Source organism: Perna viridis, chromosome 2 (genome assembly GCF_037379345.1).
Source record: "Perna viridis isolate PV_CMFRI_1.1 ecotype Kerala chromosome 2, ASM3737934v1, whole genome shotgun sequence".
In the NCBI taxonomy this organism is placed as follows: Eukaryota; Metazoa; Mollusca; class Bivalvia; order Mytilida; family Mytilidae; genus Perna; species Perna viridis.
Window position 1 is genome coordinate 65,511,852 of NC_142446.1, and position 18,555 is coordinate 65,530,406.

Below are 18,555 nucleotides of genomic sequence, written 5' to 3' on the forward strand. Positions count from 1 at the left end.
ATCAAATTTTAAAATTTTAAGACGTGTAAATATATATAACAGTTTTGTTCTAGAAAAGTCATTTATCATGACCGCTGTTGAAACGTTTAACACCAAGCTTAAGAGAGAAAGTAATTAAGGGAACCAAGATTCGAGCAGAAATCAAAAGAATATATTCCAAAAATGAAGACCGGACACGGAAAACAGAGTCAAACAACAAATAACTTAAAATAACCAAAATAACAGGTACACAACAGATCAAAAACAAAAACAAAAGTAACTGGGCAACTCAGACTCAACCAAGAACTGGGAGTATGGACCAGAATTTCACAAATAACATTATGCATATTGCAGATATACACAAAGTATTATACACATACTAATATTGCGATAAAAGATTAAATTAGCCAGATATGCACCACAATGTTTTTTCCTGAATGTTTAAGAATTCTAAACAACTTCATGTCTAGTTAGATAAATCAATTCCAATATAAAAAATGTACGTGTGAAAATTAACAAGAAAATATCTGTACCTTGATGATAATAACAGGACTTTTACAATGTCTCATATCTTTCCTCGTAAGTCGATATTTATGTGTTATGTGATAGCGTTTAAAAAACATAATTATTTGAACTCAATTGAATTTCTGAAGTAGCTAATTTATAAATAGTTCTGCATTAGATATTTCTTCGCTATTTCTAATAACATTATTGGTGACAAGTAAATTTGTGTAACATTTAACTTTTAACACAACAGTATATCTTGTTCATTTAGATAGATTGGTGTTTAATCCGCTTATGTATATTTATAATACTTACACATTTGGAAGTAGACAGTAGCGTTAAAAAAGTAAATTAAAAAAAAACTGTTACCGTATTTTGAGAACGTTTTTAAGCGGAAACGGAAATTTAAATACACATTTACAATAGAACAACAACAAACCATTACATGAAATAGTGAATTCAACATAATGTTTTGGGATTTCTTACTCATTAAAGGACAGTTGTCTTGGATATTACTTATCGTATTCATTGGTGAGTACTGCTAAACATAGTTAAAGGGATATAAAAAGTTTCAGGCATATCAAATGAAATTGTATGCTACATGTATGATGTAAGCTACATGCTTTTCATATGCAATTGTAAGCACAAATTTACACGAGGTGAAAGTATTAGTTGCTCGTGTTGGTCCTTATATGATGGATAGTAATTATGAGCCCACTTTTTCGCGTTGTCTTTGTTCATTTACACAAAGAGATGTTAGAAACATGAATGGATCGAATGTTATAAATATTACGTTCAGTATCTCAACTGACAAAGTTAATTTTCTTTACTACTGTTTACAGATGATGTTAATTGAAATTTTACATTTTCAGAAAAAGCACATTCTCTGACAGAGTGTAAACTTACAATGTTCGGTACAAAATACAGTGGTTATACCAATATAACTATTTCGGGACGAATCTGTCAGAGATGGGAACTCGATTCACCTCATTCCCATAACTTTAATTACATGGTTGACCAGGATAATTACTGTCGTAACCCTGATAGCGAACCCCAAGGACCATGGTGTTACACAATTGACCCAAACAAGAGATGGGAATATTGCGACATTCCTTTCTGTGGTAAGTATTATTAACATTGCACAGTAAAACTTTCAAATTATTTTTTTAGATATCAATTAGCATAAATCATTGTAAAAGAAATATAAAGCTAGGCTTTACCGTAGCCTTTTATTAATTTTCGAGTTGAATTAGGCAACCATGATTAGGTATGAAGACCTGCTTCCGATCAACATTGTGGAATATAATTGATTCTCTGGGAAATATTACGACAATAAACGTCTAACGACAAACATATATATTTTAGACATCAGATGTACTATATGTTGTTATTAGGACGTTTAATGACATGGTTCTTCTTACATACCTGGAAAAGATTCATATGAAATCACCGTCATTTGCAATGCACTTCATATACCAATTCAGAAGTTTTCCCACACGTTTTTTTTTATTAATTTAATTTTTGTTTTAAATATGAGCAAGTTTTTACAACATCGCCCTATATCAAAACATGGCTAGCTTGTAAATGTTTTTTTCATATACAAATATCAAACTCTTTAACACATGTTATATGGTGCTTTTACTTCATTATAAAACGATTTATTTTTACAATTTTGTATCTGCTATTTCAATTTCCCCTCAAAATGTTCAAACTGATGCATAACTTTACGACATTTTTTTGTGGTTTCAATTAAAATGATTCTTTTTTTTCTTAAGCATTAAATACTGTTTGTATAAAATAAAACTACATGTTTATTTACCTTAAGTATTCAAAACACATCCCTATTTACCCGGCAAAACAGTGATGTCATGTCGCATTCATTCTTTTTGTTTGGATTCTATACTGCAATTGTATTTTTTTACGTAGTTTTACATATGTATTTGCATTTTTTTTTCTATTGCCTACATTGTGTATGTAGATTATCTCCTGATTCCATTTTTATACGTTTTGGGCATATACTTGGAATTTGATGACTCTGAATTTTCTTTTTACATTGATGCTTGTTTTTGTCGTGTTGATATATGATATTATTTATAAGGGATACCGATTCTGATTTTGTCCAGTTATCATCATGCTGAAACAAATGTATTCTGTGTTTATTTCGGCAAAGCTAATGAGGCAAAAATCGATTGCACTCTTTTAGAATTTGATGTTTTAATTGATTACACGAAGAAAAGCACTTACTATTGTGTTTTAACGGGTAATGATACAGTGAGTCGTTAGTCAATTATAAAGTTATCGTAGATGAAGTGTATTGACACTTCCGCCTTTCAATGCTCGGTTATATATGTATATATAATCTAGTAAATAATATTTAAAGTTCCCTTCATGTCACAGCTGAGTGCTTTTGATCTTAATTTAAATAAGTTTTCACAAGTTTTATAATACTTTTAAACGTCAATAGTATGCTAATTTTTTATGTTCGCAGAAATATATATTTTAACAAAAGATGAATAAAAATCAGAAGCCTTCATTTGTGTGCATTTTATTTTATTATTCAATCAACTGATACCACAGAGACAAGTGGAGGACATATTCACGAGACAACAAAATGCACCATCACATAGACACAAGACTAATAAAGACTGTAGGCAACATCACAGAACAAGACCCAAACTTGTAATAGAGTAAAAGGATGAATGTGAAACCTTCAGTTTGAATCACCTCATGCTGAAGTTCCCCAACGTTAATTATATGGCTTTACGAACTTCTATGTATGATTATCAGCCTTTCTATTAAATTTCATAAAAAAGACCCTTTGGCGTATTAAGGGGAGTTTACCTTACAAAAGAAGAATAACGAACGTACAGACAGACTTAGTGAATCCTATATACCCCCTACAATTTGTTTTCGCGGGAGAGGGTACAATAAACAAGTAGAAAGTACAGTATGGGACTTCCACTCGTTCTACAACTCGTTTGAACAGCTTGCCTCGATCGAAATATATTTACAAAAAAATATATTTTAATAATAAGTCAAATCGATATATAAAAGAAATATATACATACAATACATGTACATTGTCGAAAAATGTAAAATCTATTTGTACAAATTTTAGCTGTTTTGAAGCAAGTATAGAGATATTTACCGGCAATGATTATGCATCGTTTTTTTTTCTGAGACTGTATCATATTGTGAAAATCTTAAATACATGCAGGACAAAATGACACATTGCATCATTTTATGTCATCTGTTGATTACAGATGTGTTTAGAAGAACCCCTTAACTGATTTCACTTGTTCCCGCGTTAGGTTTTGCTCATAAGGACAAAGATAAACAGGAGATGATAATGCTACTATTTAAATACGTCAATGTTTTATTTGGCACCCTATCTTTGTATAGTAGAAAGTCTAGTTGCAGGACTAAAGGGAAGCGATAGGGACAAAACCTAAAACATAATTCACTTTATCTAAATCCTGATGCCAAATTCGAGGTATCCAAAAGTAATCAAGGGAACTAAGATTCTAGCCAAATTCAAAGAATGTTATCCAGGGGCAAAGACTAGTCATGGAAAACAGACACACACAAACAAAAGACGATAACATAACCAAAATAAGACATACAAAGCAACTAAAGTTAATGAGCAACTCGGACTCCACTTAAAACTGGAAGCATAGACCAGGTGCCCCTGTAGTGTAAGCGTCCTCTGCTTTTTCTAGAAACACCCGCCGAGCTGCTCATAAAAAGTCAAGTCTCCGGTAGACGAAAGAGGAAAGGAAAACTATTACACAGTGAACAAATTAGTTCTCATGTAGTATTCCGTATGAGCAGGGAAATCTTTAAACAATACCTAATAGGTATATTATTGTCAATGTTGAGTTGTTTTTTATCTGCAAAATGAGATGTTTAACGTTACTTGCTAATGGGGCACACATATGCTTATTATTCAAATTCGAATTCTCAGTAAAAAAAAGCCAAAAAAACCTAATTGTATGTTTTTATTTTCGATTTATAGAGTCTACGACATTGATTTCAGCTACACCACCAACACAAACCGAGACTACAGCATCAGTGACGAATGTTCCTACACAAACGTTTTCAAAAGCGTGTAAATGTCATTGTTCACAAGTGTCAAATACAGTTTATTCTTCCGAAGAAGTTGAAGAGCTTATCAGTGATCTGAAGAAAAGGTTGACTATAGATACAACGGTTACATCTAGGTATATACGACAGCGTTCATGTGCAACAGACACACGGACATCATCTCAAACAATGGGAACGTTTGGAGTTGCATTTCTAATTGGTCTTGCAATATTTATACTCTTAATTGATTGTCTCCGTCTACTTCGTTATTGCTGTAATGAGAAAGCATCGTTTTAGAATCACTGTTATCATATATTTGATTGCAAGGTATACAAATTCATCACGCCAATATTGTATGCAAATTTGTATCTTGTAATGGTTGTGAAAACTTAACTTTCGCAAATAATAGTTATAATTTTGCGATGTTAGTTTTGTCATAAAGAAGATGTGTTATTGGATTATTTGTTTTATATCATTTTACCTTTAGAAGAAAAAAAAGCATAACAACACCATCAGGAGCCTTTCCAGTTATGTATCTCATACTTCATTCTTGGTATATGAAAATTAGTGAAATGTTGAAATATAAGACCGGAAGTATGAATGGCTAAAAATATTTTGAAGGAAGTGACGAAATTTGTCGACACGGAAATAGATCAGAATGGTCCGCACAAATGGGTCACGGAAGTGAGTTCAAAGTAAAAAAGTATTTATATTGAATTTAAATTAAAAAATGCATGTAATAAAGAAAAAAAAGTATAAGCAGTATGTTGATCTGGAGCGCTGAAATATTTTATTTTTTAAAATAGACACCCGTCTCGTCACTTTCAGCCATCGTTCCATTTATAAGTGCAATACTCGGTTGTAGATTGTGCCTAACTTATATTAGTTTATTTACTTCATGTTTTTTGTCCTTGTTATTTCCCTTATTTGAAACTTCGGCAAATCTACTTCTTTATATAAGAAAACACAACAAACGCATGATCATAACAAAGAACCTGAGCAATATGAAAAAACATATATACTTAGTTAAATAAATGCTCAATAGGAGGGAGACAGCTCAAAAGGCATGATGTTTGTACTAACAAGAACATTCATAATCGATAAAGAGTATTAATTGAACATTTGCCATAATTGTTATATAATTGATACTCTCTAAGATAAAACTCGAATTTACGCGAAGAGGTAAATGGAAGGCTTCATATTTAATATACTTTAGTCCACATTAAGTTTCATGACATCAATGAATGAGTTTGCACAAAAATAGTTTTGAAATATATACATATTAACAGAATTAATTTGAATCTTGATTCCTCAGATATGCTGTTTAGTATCGAATATTTCTTGTGTTTCTCTGTTTGTAAGTCAAAGTCATTCGCTCTATATTTCGAAACGATTATTGCTTTGGGTTTAGAATAAACTCGTGAGTACTAATTTCTTGTGAATAAATAAATACATCACAAAAAACGTTTTGTAACCCTTCTTTTTTGCTTTTTTGTTATATGCCTCAGTAATGTTTGTTGTTTTAAAAGAGTTTACCCCGTTCACACCATGGTATTTTATCCAGGGTTCGACCCACCCGAATGAATTACATCCCGATTTAAATGCAGTTGTATTAGTCCTTTAAATCGGGGCGAACCCTGATTAAGATAAAATCTTAACCGAATAGAGTTAAAGTGAGCGGGTCCGGATTGGTTATTTCTGGTGCTGGTTGAAACGCTCAAACGAAATTGTTGGCAGGGAAATGCGTGGCATTCCATGACGTCAATTTTAATAAATGTCTTATGAACAAATGAAACATTTCGGCTTTTTATGATTAGTTGCTACAAATTATTCACTGACTCAACAATAGGTTTTTACCAAAAAATCTACATTTTCTTACAACATACATCTATTATCATATATAAGAGTTTAATTTGCGGCCGAGGTTTTTTTTATAACTACCAGGATCTTTATTTTTGACAAATGAACAATCCGAAAGTGGAACAGCTAGGAGCACAAGTGTGAACGATAATAATATCTCGGGATTAAATAACCGCGTTTGCCTCCGAGGCACTTTTTTAGTGTCATAAATATGCCTTGACCATGAAGCAACACACCTTACTATACCAGTATACCTGGTCCATGCTCCCAGTTTTTAGTTGAGTCCGAGTTGCTCATTTACTTTTGTTACCTTGTATGTATTATTTTGGTTGTTTATGTTCTTTGTTGTGTATGTCTGTTTTCCATGTCTGGTGTTTGTGCCTGGATTTGTTTATTATTTGTTCACAAGACAATTTTTCTTAAAAATAATTGTCTTCCTAGTTTTAAAGGTAATATTCTTGCGTTTACTTTCCGTGCTATTAAAAATTTAAGTTTTGAATCATTTTTATTGTTTTAAAGTATGGTATTGGATATTAATGTTCTAGTGTCTTATATTAAAGACTTAAATGTATTTCATTTGTGAATTCCAGTTATTATATCAACAGAATAAACAACAGTGCTACACAAGCATTACATACATTGATATGCCAATAACTTCATTTGATTCATTTCTGTATTATAAGTGTTATAAAAAAATAACCAGTACGATTAGTGACAAATAGTTCCTGTAAGTCCATGAAACAATAAAAAACTTGCACAGGAAACAACTTAATGCTGAAGCAGAAATCCTTGTGTTACACTTACGCCCTGCACAGTCAGTGTTGGTAAAATAAAATTGTAAATGGTTGAAACTCCACTTTAAAAGAAAGAAAATATTGTTTGGTAAATGGTTTTATTCGCAAGACAAAAACATCATTGTCAATTTCTTCAGTTATTGTGATTAATAGCGAGCACGGCGAAGCGGTGTGAGGTCTACGGTTATTACATGTACTATCTAAATTTCCCTTAAGGTTCCCCAATTTACTAACAAAGAAAAAGTCATGTCCCGGAAGTAACAAAAAGTGTCTGTCCTCACGGAGAAAATTCATCGCTTCCTTAAACCAAACAAATAAAAATACATTGGTTTAAAATGTTGTCAAAAACCTAACCCGTCTTGGAAAAAAATATAACTCCGATTATATTATCCAAATCGCAGCATAGCTTTTCTAAGATAGGAAAGGCAATCATTTTCTTGTTTGGAATTTGCAGCCGTCGTCTAAATTTTGTTTACGTCACATGATATGTGTAAACTATTCCCATAATCCCTGGAGAACTGTAATATTTACGGTACCTGTAAAGATTGATCTGATGGGCCAAAACTGAAGAGTATGTTGCTAGAGATGCCCTTAAGGGATAAAATATGTAAAGTATTGCGAAGTGCTTTAAAATTATCGACCATTTTGAAGGCGAGGGGAAAGAGGGGTATGGGGATGGAATTTGGAGAAAAAAAAACTATTTTTTTCTCATGTTATTCATTTATTGAAAAAAAACTTCCCGATTTATAAAGAAGGCAGATTTTCAAATAAAAATATTGATTTCGCTTGCTACTGAAATATAAATGAAAATATTAGCATTGGCGAAAATTTTCATCCGGGTCACCTCCCCCTATGTAATGACCTTCATTAATTTAACGAGTCTCATACCGACGGTACATGTATGGCAAAGATCACGGTGCTAGCTGATTTAGGCCATGCCTGCTTCATATTACAATAAAAAAATCAAAGAATAATAAAATAAAAAACAAATGAAAAACAAACACACAAAAAAATAAACAAACAAGAAAAAACAAACGTGATGGTTTTTCATTCAGAATTGTCAACTTTCCTTTCATCTGCAGCAACATCCCTCCAGCACCTGCGTATGGAGTGTTCATATCACAACCCATACGTTATGCCAGAGCTTGCCGAAACTACGCAGACTTTTTGTATCGCACTAGAACTCTAATAAATAGGCTTCTGGAACAGGGTTATGTTGCCACAAGATTGAAGTCATCACTACAGAAGTTTTATGGTCGTCATCATGAACTTCTGGATCGTTATGGTGTATCAATCTGCACCATGAAAACTGATTTATTCAACGGGTCATAGTTTTCCTTTCCTTGTTTGTCTACCCCGGACTTGACTTTTTATGAGCAACTCGGCCGGTGTTTCTAGAAAAGCAGAGGACGCTTACCCTACCGGTGCACCTGGTCCATGCTCCCAATTTTTAGTGGACTCCGAGTTGCTTATTTGCTTGTGTTACTTTGTATGTATGATTTTAGTTACTTTATGTTCTTTGTTGTGTATGTCTGTTTTCCATGTCTGGTCTTTGTCCCTGGATTACATTCTTTTGATTACCGCTATAACCTTGGTTCCCTTGATTACTCTTTTAAAGTTTCCACTTTTCGATTTATTCTTTATCAATGACTTGAATGCCTGCATGAGTACCAGAGACTTGCTATCTCGTCATATAAATTCAAATTCAAATTAGCTATTTAGGAAAACTCACATGGAGGATAAGAGAATATGAATATATGCATACATATTTAGTTATTTTATTTACTTTATGATACTTTATTGAACCGAATTTCACCGCCTAAGTGTTAAGAGCTGTATTACTATTACTAGACTATTACTTTGTAACATTAACTTGCAATAAATTTTTCTAATTCAAAATTAAGGGAGATAACACTGAAAATGACACTAAAACACAATAGAAACTGTTGACATGAATTATTTTCTAAGAATAGAAAGATTTGAATAATGAATTATGCATTTCATTTTAAGAGCAATAATCCAACTTCATAACAAAAATAAAAATGTGTACCCTTTTTAGGGGTATATTATATATTACTTAAAACATTGACAACTTACATTGAACTACTTTTTGAGGAGTAGTAATAGTAATAATAGTAGACGTAGTAGCTGTAGACGCAGTACTCATATTCATAAGACCCGGAACAATAACCAGAACAACTTGACCCTCCTGCAATAGTCTATAGCAACGGTATTCCCTAAAATTAACAATGATACATAGTTACACAATGGTATTTATTGTAGAAATCATCATTAAAACGCGCTGATCTCATTGGATAATCGGGTTTATAAATGATGTTTCATGAGGCGCGATGAAACACAGTTTCAGCTATTTATATAGACCACGCATACAATTATCGATCAATGTTTGTTGCATTACTCAAATAATGGTAACTGAAACAGCGGTCGCCATCACGAGAGCTTTGATACAGATGACGTTTAAAAGATTTGCATGTCAACTTTAAATGTAAATATTGACAGCATTAAACTTATCTGTATGTAGTATGATAAGGTGTAGGAATTTTTTTTAATTGATATGTGCATTCATATTTGTATAAAAAAAACAACTATAAAACCTCTAGAAATTGACTGCGATATACAAATCTTATAAATTTAAAGTTGTATTCTCCTCTTTTGCTAAAACACTTTTGAAATATTATGCTCTTGTTTTCATTTGCATTTTCTCCTTGGCGTATCATTTTTGTAAAATGACTTTTGTTCTCATCAGTTTACGGCCAGTTAACTTGTACAAGCATATATCTGTAGACATTGGCGCGCTTACAGCCACTTTGCCACAGTGTAAACTGTGCTCGATACTATACTTCTCATATTCGATATCACACGCTTTTGTAATTTTGCGTAAGCAACGATGTTTATCGTTTTTATATGCTAATAAATATTTATTGCTTATTCAAATATAGAAAGGTCTGGGATAACTATATTAAAATATATCCTTGCATTTACATGGAAGCTATAATAATATTTTCGGAAGAGAATCGATGCAGCATGAAATCGACTCCAACAACATTGCAATGTTGTCAAATGTAAATTTAATACAAAACAGAGGAACTGCCAGATAGTTGATCCCGCGCAGGATATCATAATACACTCGCAAACTCGTGAGTTTGCTAGAGACAATGTTCAGCAATTTAACTGCACTGTATAATTATGTTTAGTTATTTCATTATATACATGATTCGTATTTTTGTATATATTTTAAAGGAGATGTGACACACAAAATTATTATTATTATTATTATTTGATTTTTGGTTTATTTGATTTATTACACCTTATATATAAAAACGCCCCTTGTAGTCACTTACGTCGTTTAATTGAAGATAAAGTGATTCAAACGATGACCAAAGCCATACGAATTATAATTAGGCACGTGGTCACGTGATCGTTTATGCTCATTGCTTTTCAATTCATAGATCGAGTGGTTAAATGCGTGGGGCTTCTACATTTGTTGCATGAATTCTGCATCTCAGAATTAAAATGTTGACAGTTTTGGTTTACCGGCGAATATATATTTACAGTTGTATCAATTTAAAACACTTCGAGAGAAAAATGATAAACACTGTCAGAAATATTAAACTGTTACATAAAATAAGACTTGACTACACGCAATGAGATAACACTACTTCTGTTCGAAGATTTCAAAGAAATATTTCATTATTTTTGTCATGTTAAATTGAACTTTTAACATAAAAGTAAATTAAATTCATATTCTTAGAAATCAACTGTTCCGATCTCGATCTTCAATGAAAGTATTAATTTCACCATTTTTACGGAACGTTACTCCTGACAAGTGTACCAGTACAGAGGATAATACCAACCTGTTTATTTTTTTTAATGGTTTTTGATAATTTTATGTTATAACCCATAAGGGTTTCATGCTGAAGCTTCCTCGTGTTGTAAATCGTCATTGAATATTTTAACTGACCTATACAAAAAATATTGTCAATACCAGAAAAGCTCCCTTAATCTCACCTAGGGTCACCTATTGTATACTGTGTGTTGTGTCAAATTCTCCATGTTTTTTTTTTTTAAATGCGTAAGACAAAATAAGTTCAATTATATTTCAATTATTATCAAGTCATACATGTGCATGCCAATCGCAAGCGGCACCTTTGTCACTGGTCATCGAACGATGTAAAGATAAACGATAAAATATGGTAGTTTTAAAGATATAAACTTTTATAACATGATATTTATTGTGTAACCTCTCTTTTAAAAGAATGTTGCACGTCTAAGATTTAAAGAAAACTGTGTCATTAATACAACAGCAGCGGAAAATGGTCGACGCAGTCATTGTGTAAGTCTTTGTAGTGGACCTTTTGGAAATCGACTGTCTTTCTCAAAGTCTTGAACATTATTATTTATGATTAACATTCTGTGACCGCTGGTATTTATATTTCATCAAAACATCAATATCGTTAGTTCAACTATACAAATAAATTGTCGTTAAATACGGATTTCAATCTAATAAAATATTATCTTAGGAGCAAGAGAATAAAGCATTATGATATATGATCTGCGTGGTATGTATTTGATCAACTGTTACAATGTAAATTTGGTCGACCAGAGAATTATTTTAAGATAAGTCTCAATAAGTTTTGTTTTGTTTTTGTTTATTTCTTTTTTATAATAATGACACAAAAAGAAGAAACCCAACAAAAAGGTAAACCGTGTATTGTATTGCATGGCTTGTATTCATGTAAGACAATTTGATTTGTATCAAGGAATTACAGCTCTTGATTTGTTATGCAGTGCTAGGCAGATTGAAAATTGAAAATCAAGCATACTAACTATATAAAAAAATTCAAAGAATGACGTATCCAGTTTATATAAATATATAGTTTATTTCGTCGGAAAATTTAAATAGGTTTGCTATGGCATATCATCATTTATGGTGTGATAAACATGCGGACAAAAATGTGTTTATGGATAACGAATTCAATATAGTTTATTGCTGCAAAGATTCCCATGTTCTATCGAATTATGGCATGGTAATAAACGTAGATTATTAAATTTCTAGATTTCTTAGATTTTATATAAATTTCCAATATCACTTTGTATCATTTACTTATCACAAATAAAGGTAAAATTGTACCTATCGATAAATGATATTTGTTTAAGTGGGCCGATCAAGGTTGAATTTATCGCACGCGTCGTCGTTATTGGAAGCTTTATCGTATCCTTCTTCGGTCAAATCCGGAACATTGCAATTGTTTACAAATAAAGACATGATGGAGGCAGCCCTCGTGCGTGATTTCCAAGACATTTCACTTTTATTTCAATAGTATACATGAAAAACAGATTATTACATACTTATTATAAGCTAAGGTAAAATTCTACCCCTCGATAAATATTAAAAAGATCACGATTTCCTAATGAATAAACACAGCACACTTTTGGAATTTATCGCTTGCATCTTCGTCATTGTTTGGAAGCTTTATCATACCCTTTCCCCAGTATTTTTTTAAACCTTGATACCTTGACAATTATCTACAAACCAGAATTTCTCTGTGTTTTTATATTACCATAGTGACAAATTTGGATAAACGCAGAGTAACATCCATAAATAATTTCAATTTTAAAAAAAGTTATACTATTCTGAAGTCGTTATCAGATAGAAATTGAATTGTTTTATGTTCTAACATTGTACATATGTTTTGTCAATATAAGGTGTCAATGTTAGAAAATGTAAGAAGTCTTTATATTTAGTAGCTTTTCAGTATGACAGAAAGAAACCATTTTTTTTCATTTTCTCTTATGTCATATGCATATTCTTGTGGAGGTTTGTCAGATATGAACTTTGCTTTAGATACCACCTATTAGAGTAAAATTAAGGAAACCTTGATTCAGAATATACATAATCCGGTGACAAAAACAAAGAAAATAGACAATACACAAAATACCTAGAATAACACATTCAGAAACTGAGGATAGAGCAGGTTTAACGGGAGCTAAAGCTACCTATACATTTTTTAGAAACCTAAAGATTATGTTTTAAACACTATATTCGATTTGAGAAAAACATTGAAATGTAAAAGAAAAAAATAAAAGAAAATATTTCTTTCGTTATCGATAAGTGTGCAACAGGGAAAAAGGATCCCGTCTTTTAAATAACATGAAACCTATGATTTTATAGAATATAGTGAGTTATGACAAATAGTAGAATTATTAAACGATTAAATAAATTAATTCGATCGGTTAAAGTACTTTATTGCCATGTTCTGTCTGTAATCTCAGCATACGTTTATTTTTCTATATTTTTTACATGCAAAGTTTATTTGTTATTACATTTATAAATTAGTGTATATCACCGTTCCGTAAATTAAAAAAAAGGAAAAAAAATATAAGATACTAAGTGTTCGAATTAAACGAAATTAAAGGCTTTATATTTTGTCGCTTGAATCTTCAAAGTGTAAGAGATAAGTTCCGTTAAAAAAATATCAAAGAAATTATTAAAAATTAACTATTGAAGTCAATCCAAAATATCATTTTGTCAAATCCTACCTAATGTTCCTAATAGAACATAAATTAGAAGATATTTTGTAGTTGTCATATTTCTATATCGCCACAGGATTCGCAAATGATTAAAAGAGTATATGCAATGGAAATATACTAAATACTCCAAACAATCATTTATGTACAACTGCGCAGTCTTAATATTTACTTCACCATGGTTAACACTTGTTTATGCTTTAGTTCTTTTAAAAGGCAAAATACCTAAAACCTTCAGATTTCCGTTTTAAAAGTCGCATGGTAACTATATGCATACCTTATAATAATTGATTACCACAGACTGCCTTCAATTTTTTGGTCAATTAAAAAACTAAAATGTTTTTAACATTTCTCAAAATTTCTTTTCCCGGTTAATACTAAAAATAATAAAAACGTTATGCTTATGGTTCATTATAGACATTGTGGAGTCAGGTAAATCGGTCACGGATTTCAACAATGACGGACACTGTTTCGGTTTAGTATTTTTATCGCCGATTTTGTAATAATATTGCATTTTTGTAACATTATCATATGGTATTTTATGTTTTAATACACATAATATTTTTTATTTAGAACTGAACTACCGAAGGGTTTTTATCATTCAACTGCTAAACAGAAAAGTCAGAAGTATAAACGTATAAAAAATCGCGATGATGAGAGGGAATATCACGTTAAATCCAGTAGTGATTAGCCTAATAGATCTGTGCGATGTTTAATGCATTTCACAACTACTTTTTAAAGTGCAAATAGGCAGTATTTGTTTTAATACAAGAGCTACGGAATCAGGTATTAGATGTCAACGTTGGGATAAGCAAAACCAACACTATCATTACAAATTCCACCTAGTAGACCAGGAAAATTGTCGAAATCCTGACATGACATCGGGAGGGCCTTTGTATTAAACAATCGGTTCAAATATAATTGGAACATTCTGCATCATTCCAAAATGTGGTAAGTTATGTTCATATATAGTCATCTACAAAATATAAAACGATTGTAATCTACCAAATTTAGGAACAATCATGTATTGTAAACTCAGAAATTATTGCGATCTTTTTATGATTGTAGAACCTTTGACAGATTTACATTTGCAATAAAAATCCATTTATTTGCAAATGTTAGTGTTGTTAAGAGGCAGTAGCTTAGAAAACAATGCAAAATTGCCCAAAAGTGATGAATAATAATTTATTTTGCATTGGGTAGGACAACAAAAAAAAACAGCAAAACATTTTTCCGTAAAATCCAAGATGCCTGAAACATGGCCGCCTTCTTGTTTCCTGAGAATTTCCTAGGAATTGTCATTTTTCAGTTAAAAAACATGCAAAATTAGGACATAATTTATCTAGAAAGTTTTTAATATATGATCAATGAACTTAATTAACTGAATAAAGAAAAAAAAATCTAAAACAACAGACATATTGATATAATCAGTGACCAAAAAACTATAAATGGATTTTAAAATTTGGAAATTCCTTATTTTAACCTAATCTTAGCTTCTTATTGCCAAAGTAAAGCTTTAAATTTATCTTTCATGTAAAGATAATGATGCACCCTAGAAGTAGAAAAAAAACAAGGGTTGCGACTGGGAATTTATTAAATGACAATGTTATAGCATGAGGGAGTTTGCATTTTGGGGCGAACATTGTTAGAAATCAAAGTTATTCTTGTATTCATCTTTCATCTCTTACCTCATTTTAAGTGTCTTAACAAGTAAGAAAAAAACTAAATAAAGTTTTTCAACTTCATACTTTATGTAAATAACATGAGTAACCCCAATGTATTGACATATAATAGAAAGACATAAACTGGGATGGGGGATGTCAAACACTGAGTACCAAATTTAGTTATTTTGCCTGCATGTTCACCAGAAAAGAAATAATCATGTATAAATGTATATATCTACAAAAAATTCAAAAGCATTCATCATCATTCAGAGTATTGTCCACATACAAGCACTAATATAATATATGGTATAGCCATTAAACTGACAATGAATCTTTAACAATATCATTTGTATTCTTTAAGGGGAGATAATTTCTTAAGAAAAGATTATAGAAATATCGCATTTAAATGTACATGCTGTACAACGTGTGTCTTCCATTGACAACTTACTAAAATTCGTTAGCATTAAAATATCATGTCAATCTATTTCTGATAAGAGAGATTCACTTTTATTTTCCATAACATGACATACATGTACATTTATTTAATGTTGTTTGATGGTCTTACTTGCAGACATGTACATATATATGTAACTGTAACTTATACATGTATGTGCATAAATGGAATATATAAATTTCAAACACATGAACATTTTGTACATTTGTATTTTTTAACAAGGTTGGTAATGTTTTGTTCAATCTGTTTCCAATGACCTATTCATTCACTCTTTTTTTTCAGGCTAATTTAGTAGCTGAAATAATTAGAAAGAAAGAATATCGTTTGGCTAGATCCTTCAATCTCAGTTTCCGCTATATAGATGACGTATTTTCTTTAAACAATCCTAATTTCGGGGATTTGATACATCGCATCTACCCGAAAGAACTTGAGATAAAGGATACTACAGACACTGTGAAGTCAGCCTCATATCTTGACCTACACTTAGAAATCGATGGTAAAGAAAAACTATTGACCAAACTTTACGACGAACGTGATGACTTTTCATTCAGAATTGTCAACTTTCCTTTCATCTGTGGCAAAATCCCTTCGGCACCTGCGTATGGAGTGTTCATATCACAACTCATACGTTATGCCAGAGCTTGCCGAAACTACGCAGACTTTTTGTATCGCGCTAGAACTCTAACGAATAGGCTTCTGGAACAGGGTTATGTTGCCACACGATTGAAGTCGTCATTACAAAAGTTTTATGGTCGTCATCATGAACTCGTGGATCGTTACGGTGTATCCACCTGCACCATGAAAACTGATTTATTCAACGGGTCAAAGTTTTCCTTTCCTCGTTGTCTATCCCGGACGTGACTTTTTATGAGCAACTCAGCGGGTGTTCTAGAAAAGCAGAGGACGCCTACCCTACCGGTTCACCTGGTCCATGCTCCCAGTTTTTAGTTGAGTCCGAGTTGTTCATTTGCTTTTGTTACTTTGCATATATGAATTTAGTTACTTTATGTTCTTTGTTCTGTATGTCTGTTTTCCATGTCGGGTCTTTGTCCCTGGATTACATTCTTTTGAATACCACTATAACCTTGGTTCCCTTGATTATTCCATCATAATCTCCAGAATTCAAGTCTGGATGGATTTATCCATTCGTTTTTTTTTTGCAATTGGAGGCTCCTCAACATTTTCTGCTCCCTCACACACCCCTAGAAGACTACTATGCCTGGAATATAAATGGACAAAGCTCTTTATTCTACATGTTTTTTTTAATCTATCTCTCTCTTTAATGACATTTTTCAAACATTTTTTAAACGATGCCATTTAAAAAATAAATTGTATTACTAAGAATTTCAATGAATACTTGGAATCACCTTTTAAATGTACGTACATGTACAAGTATTAAAAATAGGAGACAAACAAGTAGACAAAACCAAACAAACATTTGAATGTGAATACTGGTATACTCTACACAGAAAGAAAAACGTACATGCACTGATACATTTTATAATTACATGTAACTCCGTATTTATATATCATAGTTATTTAGTATTTTACAGACAAAGTAATTTAATGTATACATGTAACTTTTGTTACCCTTTGTCTTAATTTTAAAGAAACCAAAGCAGTAAACAAGCTTTGCAAGGGCCCGGAAGCCAATACTACTGAAAATTTTATTGGACCCCGAACAAAAAAAAAAAAAAACATCATTTATGAATCAATTTTAAAATTACATTAATATATGTATAATATATCATCAGTATTTATCAGCTTGTACTTAATCTTTTTTGGCCTGTGGGCGACTAAATCAGAAAACAGCCCCGGATATCGAATCCCAAAAGGAATTATGTTGCACTGTATACGGCCAGTACAAAAAGTATTCACCACATTCGGAATCAGGCTTATTCCATGCCTATTCAGTACATTGTACATGTCCATGTACATTTGTGTAGATGTGCAAATACTAAATGTACATTTGTACTTTTTTCAGTAGTAATCGAAATATTTTGATCTATAAGATTTCTTTTTTTATAAAAAAAATGATAATATCAGTACATGTATCTTACCTGTCTTTATTTAATCCATTACTGGCGTTAGAGTTTCCGTGATTCTGTCAAACATTAATCAATACACCATTTTGGTCTCTCTTTCATTAAAACATTAAAAAAATATTGTGTTGTGTTCTCTCAAGGTCTTTTAAACATCGCTTTTATTCATGCTAAATGACAGTCTGCATTTCACTTATAGCAAAATTTCTGACAAAGTTAGATACAGTCCATGCCGATAAAATGATACTCAAGTAAGAGTTTATCAAATTATTTAAGCTGTGTAAGTTTTATTATTCCGTAGAATATGAACACTTTTCCAAACAAGAGGAACAGAATATAGGGAATGGGAACATCTAATATTCCAGATGACCAAATCGAACCACAATAATCTCGTCCCAAAATATATAAATATTTGTTTTCCAACTTGCATTTAATTGCTGATCAGTGTTTTTATGATTTCAATCTTTTAGTTGACCCCCTTTTATGTATAAAATATATGAAGCTTGGCATATATATATAACATATGAAAAAACTCTTTAACAAATTTCAAATTTTCACGAAAAATACCTCTTTTTCAAGTGCATAAAAAGTAATCAAAATGTAAAAATCCCAGCTCGACATTTTAC

General features: G+C 31.5%; 1 protein-coding gene and 1 long non-coding RNA gene across 2 annotated transcripts; one reads left to right on the forward strand and one right to left on the reverse strand.

The window, feature by feature from the left end:
• The first annotated feature begins 716 nt into the window (after positions 1-716).
• Positions 717-6,018, forward strand: LOC148626518 (apolipoprotein(a)-like). Its single transcript, XM_088570562.1, has 3 exons — positions 717-1,014; positions 1,356-1,604; positions 4,499-6,018. The coding sequence occupies exons 1-3, from the start codon at positions 951-953 to the stop codon at positions 4,861-4,863; spliced, it is 678 nt and encodes a 225-aa protein (XP_088426688.1). The 5' UTR covers positions 717-950; the 3' UTR covers positions 4,864-6,018.
• LOC148626519 (uncharacterized) lies at positions 4,469-18,248 on the reverse strand. The gene is made up of 3 exons (XR_015920086.1): positions 17,948-18,248; positions 9,318-9,457; positions 4,469-4,838 (listed from the first exon to the last, which is right to left on the reverse strand). It is a non-coding gene; the product is annotated as an uncharacterized LOC148626519 (long non-coding RNA).
• Positions 18,249-18,555: the final 307 nt, after the last annotated feature.

Coding starts and splice junctions, on each gene's coding strand:
- LOC148626518 (XM_088570562.1), top strand. CDS start 951: ATGTTTTGGGATTTCTTACTCATTAAAGGACAGTTGTCTTGGATATTA. Junction 1,015..1,355: donor ATTACTTATCGTATTCATTG/GTGAGTACTGCT, acceptor TTACATTTTCAG/AAAAAGCACATTCTCTGACA. Junction 1,605..4,498: donor TTGCGACATTCCTTTCTGTG/GTAAGTATTATT, acceptor TTCGATTTATAG/AGTCTACGACATTGATTTCA.